Genomic DNA, 6885 nt, shown 5'->3' on the forward strand with positions numbered 1-6885 from the left:
CTCATCTTCTTCTATGAAATCAATTTGATAGAAACTTGAATCCGCAAGACTGCAATATTATAATTCAAATTATACAGATACTTAAGAAATCATAAGCACTAATAAGCTAAAACTTCTTACCTGCTACGGATGCTTTTCACACAATGGTGATTGTGGTTGAGGTAGAATCTCGTTGCGGGGTAATTAGCTAAACTGACCTCGTCTACAAACAGAAATAATATTGTTACTCGTCTATTCTAAAAAATGTATGAACACTGTGGTGAAAAGGTAAGTCTCTAAACTAATTACCATTCCATTCACTAATCTTCACACTTGCTATTATGATTATGATAGGCTTCTCATTTATCTGTTCAAATGCTTCTATAAGAGTATCCCCAAAAGCATTAAAGAAAGTAACATTAATATAAGACTTCCCATCTGTGACAGTGAACTTGACAATCGACCCATTGACGCCATCTTTGGTATACTCAGTCTTTGTGGGCTTTGCATCAACAACACCAACCACATCTAGTTTCAAAGTAAATGAAGATTATTTTTTTAATATAATTAATTGTAGTTGATATGTTACAGTTTGTATTTTAATCTAACTGTCCAAAAACACACCAATGAGGAAGCGATTGTCCTTTTTGAAATTGTAAACATCATTTACACGATAGAGATCAAAACTGAGGGGCTGAATTTTCAAACTGGTGTCTACAACTTTAGAGCAAAGAGTGTCGGTGTTGAAGTAAATATGTTTCACACTCCTAACTGCTCTATATGTTTCATCCCCTTTGTAGAACTTGATAGAGAAATTAGATATTTCATAAAGTGCTCCTTCCTCCAGGTCTTTATTAAATTTATCAGTTAGGGTAGCAGCGATGAAAGCATGGATCCTATGATTCTACATAACAGTAAAAATTTAACATTTATTTAGGCAATTAAAAAGTAGTCACGAACTTTGTAAAATTTGAAATTAGTTTAACCTAACTTACTTCATCATCGATAAATATGACATTGAGACCTCGGAATTCTTTGGTGTGCATATTAATTCCTTTCCATATAGCTTAAGCACGGACAGAAATGATCCAGTCGTATCGTGAATCGTTTAGGGCGGACAAACTGAGTGCTCTATGAAAGACATGTCTATCTGTGTGCAGCCTCAATTAAAACCTGAAAGACTGACATTAAAATCGTGTTTAGTTATGTAGATCTGTTATATATGAAGCAATAAAGAGAGCTGTACCTTGTATGGGAAGCTTGAAGATTTGGTAGTTGTAGCTGGGTTGGAGAGTATTAAAGCTCCTGTCAAATCTATTCAGACCACACAAACTGTTGATAAGGGGACATGTTATCTCCTTAATGTTTTTGGATTTTTTTTTTGAAAAAAAAAGTTTATTCTCAATATGTATGTAGTGCTTTGGAAGGTAGCACTATTTTTGACATAACTGTATTCTTGCTTTCGTCCAAAAACATTTCAAATGTAATGAAAAAAATTACAAATGTTAAAAAATTATGTACACACACCTGTATTATGAATGACAAATTTAAGTTCTTGTTTAAGATTTATTACAAACCTCTGAAATAGTCATGATGATTGATATTTATCAGAGGTTGGAACTGTATAAATTTGTTTCATATGTCAGTAGAGAAGTCCTAATGCATGAAGATAAAAATAAGTTTACATTTTTTTTTTGCAGAAATGAAGTATTGTTGATGGGAATGCATTGAATGTCCAGTACCTTGATGGCAAGTAATCTATCCACAAAGAATTACATATATGCACACCTGTAACACTACAAAAAATATGGCTTTTACTTACTAATTTGAAGTGTAGGTAAAAGTATAAAATATGTGGTTAAACAGTTTTCCCTACTAATAAAATATTGGTAGAGATTGGTAAGTAAAAGTTGGTGGATAAAAAAATTTTACCTACACATACATATCTTGGTAGGTAAAATATCATGTGGACCCTATTTCTTGAATTCTTAATGCTGAGTCATCAGTTGACGTGGCATGCCTTACGTGGCAATGAAAGTTTACGTGTCGATGACATGGCATGCCACTGCGACAGCCACGTGGCATTACGTGAAGATTGTTAGTTTATGTGTCGCTGACATGGTATCCAATATGGCGCTTATGTGGCATGCCACATGGCAAATGCAGGATGTACCACGTGGTTTCACGAAAATGCTCCATGTGGCACCTCTTTATCTTGCCACATGGCTCCTTTTTGTAATGCCACGTGTAATGTTTACACACCAAGTGAAGCCGTAATAAATTGACACGTGGCACATTATAAATGGTTGTTTTTTTTAATGTATATAGCAAATTAATATATTATTTATATAAATTTCTTGGAATTCTTTTATTAAATGAGCATCACATAAAATAAATATATTTTATATAATATAAAGACCATAAAAACTAAAATAAACAATAAAGAACCTAATATTAAAAGTTCCAGTAGCAATAAAACACATCAGATTAATTATTCAATACTAGCTGAATGTGCATCTACTTCCGAAACCTCATTTGCTGTAGAAGTTTGTGGCATCAGATTATTTTGGCGTAGTATGTTAACAACTTCATCAAGACGGGTACTAGCATCTTTAAATTGTTGAAGCAACTCTTGATAGCTTGGTTGATTAGGCTCTGCAGAAACACGATGACTTGCACTATTTGTTGTATCACTAGACCGTCCCCATCCTCGCAAGTATACTGAATGACGACCAAGTACACATTCCATAATTTTTTTATCTGACCTTTCCTCAGCTGTATAAGTTTCCCTTAGAGTCATCATATCATCCTAATAATACAATATTTAGAACAGGTGTTACTAAACATAGTTAATACAAGACATCTTGAATTTATATATATATATATATATATATATATATATATATATATATATAATACTCACATATATATCTTTCAGGTCTGGCACAAGCCATCCATTGTTTTTGTCAAAATGTTGTAAACGCCATGTCTCAATTTGTCCAGTAGAAGAGGTTAATGCCATTCCACGCCGAATGTGATATCTTGCCGTGGAAACTGACCCGTTTTTAGAACCCCACTTTCTTTTGGACCGATTATTGATGTTCTTTTTTGCTCGTTCCTAAAAAAGATAGTTAACAAATGAAAACCAGTAGATTAAATTAGCTCGACTACAATTGAAAAATGAATAAGATACCTTAAAATGTTCAGAACACCAACGCTCACATAAGAATCCCCAGTCTTTTTGTTGGTCATCCTTCAAGTCTGGATGTCGTTTTTTCTTTGCCATGTCAATATCATTTCCACCTCCAATCTGTTTAAAGTATAAGTGTAGCAGCTTATACTTAAATCCCTTCCAAGCTTTTCTCATTTGATCATCAATACATTCTTTTGTTGTTTCATCACTCAAGTTGATGTCAAAATTTTCCTGTCCAGGAAGAATATTAGTCATAAAGATATTATACGGCATCAACCTTTATACTGATATGCATATTTATCTAATATTAGATCATCTAAATAACTTGAGCAAAGATTGAAACAACCAATTGTAATTCCTCTTATATAGCATCCCATAACAAGGCTTAAACTTTACATTAAATTATTAGAATTATCAGGTTAACACTTGACATGCTGAACATATCATGAAATCTTGCGGCAAGTTGTATCTTTTTCCAATATATCTAGCTACCAACTGGCCAAATCTTAATATCAACTATAAATGCAATCATATTAAAGTTGTCTCCTTTCTATTATCCCAACTTCTGTACTTATATATGTATCATGTGTTAGTGAATGTACATTTTTAATATCTTGATAAGTGGAATACAGAGAATTTATTTTTGTCTATCACCTGAGATTCTCTTATATATGATACAAGAAAGGTTGTGCATATACTTGTTAGGCCAAAGCTTGAAACAATACTAACATGCAATAAACATAACTTTATTACGGATCATATGGCTTGTAGTTAACTATAGTTTATAATTTACAACTTATATAATAACCTGATAAACATGAACACATAATGGGATAAATACAGCCGGCTTATTCCTTATGGAAGTTGCTTAAGATATATAAAACTTAATATAGGAAAATACAAACACACACACATGTTATTAGTTGGCGCAAGAAAATTATCAAAAGATAACTTCGCAGGGGTGCTCTAACCTCTTCTGGAACTAGCCTCCAATCTTTGTAAGAAAATGTACCATGATTGCGAATGATAAAGCCAATCTCATTATTAAATCGCTCAGCATTTGCACAAATTGGTTGTCGACAATTAGCATCAAATACCACAGACAACTTTCCAGTGGAGGCTGCTTTAGCAATTTTTGAAGTCCCCATGCCATGAGTAGCTTTACGCTTTTTGTCAGTCACATTTCGATCTGTCAATGAATAAAGAAAAATTAATGCAAAAGGCCAATAATAGAAGTACACAAACTATATTGATAGTTACCAGATCCAGTATTCTGAGATATAGTTTTATTTTCATTAGCCAATTGGGTCGTTGGAGTAGGTTGTTTGGTATGTATTTTAGTAGAACGTGTAGTGGGAACAACTTGTTCATTTTGATCTTTAAGAGTGGCTCTGCTCTTTGGTTCTGGAATTTCAGTATTAGCATCCCTCATTGATATATCATGTTGACTACGTAAAGTATATCGAGGTACCCGACGTCCCGGCGACATGATAGACTCTCCTGTATATAGGGGAAAAAAAAGCAACATCAGTACAAGTAAAAATATATCACTCTGCTTCAAAAAATACTTTAGAAAGAAATAAAATAAACATATAAAGGCTAAGGACATAACATTAATACCAAGCATAACTTCAGTGCCAAAACATTCTATGCCTTCTATTAATACTGAAGTAATTCACGACATAATATATATCCTAGCACGCACCATATTACAGAACATGACGGACATTGATTCCACTTTTGCCATCAGATATCTGAATAACTAACTTTAGTGTTTAAAAAATAGGTTTTATAGTTATGATTGCATCCAAGATACTAAACAAGCTCTGAAACATTGATCAACAGTTAAATTACTATCATCCAAGTAGTTATGATTCAAATATACATATCATTATCTTCCAAATATATTGCTTGCTAGGGATATTGCATCACAAATGAATACTTGGAGTGCAAAAAAACAATATAATAGATAAAAAAACACCTATTTTGCTCCAGAGAACAAGCCCTAACATTTCTCAATCAATAAGCAATGGAAATCAATACACTTACATATATAATTGACTGATAACTGACAAAGAAATTCATAGAATTAAAAGATATATTTGATTAGAGTATGAAGAAACCTTGATTTGGATGAAGACGGTTAGGCGGAGGATGAATCTGACTCAGAAAGCTTAAGACCACGTTTACCCAAATCTTAAATGATATACCGCGTAAGCAGTTATTTGTATTATTTTGATAAATGTTTTAATATATAATGAAAACTTTTAAGGGGAAATTTGAGCGCTAAACCAAAAAAATTCTCAGTCTTAATATACGCGGGAGACAAGGTTTTTTCTCAAAACTTTATTTATATTATTTTTTAAATATATGTAATGTTCATCTATTTATTAAAAGTATCTTTGATATTTTGTTATTATAAAATTATTATTTTTAAAATTAAATTTTATAATTTTGTATCAAATTCTAGTTTAAATTTAAAACTTTCCGATGAATTTAAATATGGTTACCTTCCTCTGGCGATTATGATTTTTATCGTTGAGAAGAAATTCACTGGATCAAAATTTGTTTATGTTATATGATTGACGTAATTGATAACATTTTTATGATGATATGAATATCATATTATGGTTACGAGATAATTATGATTTTAAAATTAATGGACTTTTGATATAATTGTAAAATATTGACCAAGAATCTAAAATTGATAACTTATAACTTTTCGAATTTAAATATGAAATATAACAATTATCGGTTATAATTTTCTAGTCTATTTAATGTATATTTTATTTAGATTAGTTTTATCAGTATGACAAGATAATTATAAATAATATAATAACTATAATTTTCTTTTATATTTAATGCGTATTTTATTAGTATCATCAGTATGATAAAAGATTATAAAGAATATGATCATGTCAAATCAAAATTAACCCACAAGTTATCATTTCAAATTATATAAATATTAAATTGGTTTAAACTAATTATAAGTCTAATTATCCAAAATTTTATCACTTTATGGATAAAAATACCTAATTTGTGAATATTAATTTATCATAATACATATAAAACTCTCATTAATACCTTCTTACCATGTTTTTCTTCCTATTATTTTTTTCTTCTTTCCTACCATGTTTTTCTTTTAAATTATATCCATAAAGTTGGTCGATTCCTTCCTATCATGTTTTTCTTCTAAATTCTATCTTATTCTTATTTTTTACCAATGAAATTTTATTCAATTTATTCAAATTCAATATTTATACTTCTAAAATATGAGAAAGTCTAATAATCTAATATATTTTGATTAAAGTGACATTTTAGAATCTTTACTTAAGTTATTATATATAGTATTGATCTTAAATATCATACTTATAAAAAAAACTATAAAATAATATCGCTAATTTTCATCATCAAAATAAAAATATATAATACCATTATTTTAATTGAGCATCCATCACATTTATGTATGCCCACTGTGTGAGAATATATATAGTTCAAAAATATTTTGTTACATATTTGATGATGTCACAGGTATTTAACTTGTTTAGTGTGCAGAAATGAAGATCAGAGTTTAATCTAGGATCAGAGTTTAACGACTGCCAGCTGGATCAGAGTTTGTATGATCAGAGTTTGCAGGCGGCTGATTTCTAGGAGAAGATCTGGATAAGCAAGGAAAGAGAATATCAAGGAAGATATGCAAATCAGAACATGGA

The 6885-nt window shown here is 30.6% G+C and overlaps 1 protein-coding gene across 1 annotated transcript; it reads right to left on the bottom strand.

Moving 5' to 3' along the window:
* Positions 1–2361: 2361 nt before the first annotated feature.
* LOC108222033 (uncharacterized) lies at positions 2362–5379 on the bottom strand. The gene is made up of 6 exons (XM_017395917.2): positions 5296–5379; positions 4433–4672; positions 4144–4361; positions 3173–3403; positions 2903–3097; positions 2362–2788 (listed from the first exon to the last, which is right to left on the bottom strand). The coding sequence occupies exons 2-6, from the start codon at positions 4659–4661 to the stop codon at positions 2471–2473; spliced, it is 1191 nt and encodes a 396-aa protein (XP_017251406.1). The 5' UTR covers positions 4662–4672; positions 5296–5379; the 3' UTR covers positions 2362–2470.
* Between the last annotated feature and the right edge of the window lie 1506 nt (positions 5380–6885).

Source organism: Daucus carota, chromosome 5 (assembly GCF_001625215.2).
Source record: "Daucus carota subsp. sativus chromosome 5, DH1 v3.0, whole genome shotgun sequence".
NCBI lineage: Eukaryota > Viridiplantae > Streptophyta > Magnoliopsida > Apiales > Apiaceae > Daucus > Daucus carota.

Excerpts from the sequence above, each read along its gene's own strand:
- LOC108222033 (XM_017395917.2), bottom strand. The coding sequence starts at position 4,661 with ATGTCGCCGGGACGTCGGGTACCTCGATATACTTTACGTAGTCAACAT. Across the intron at positions 3,404-4,143 it reads GGAGGCTAGTTCCAGAAGAG|GAAAATTTTGACATCAACTT; the intron begins GTTAGAGCACCC and ends CTTCCTGGACAG. Across the intron at positions 2,789-2,902 it reads CAGACCTGAAAGATATATAT|GATGATATGATGACTCTAAG; the intron begins GTGAGTATTATA and ends TTGTATTATTAG.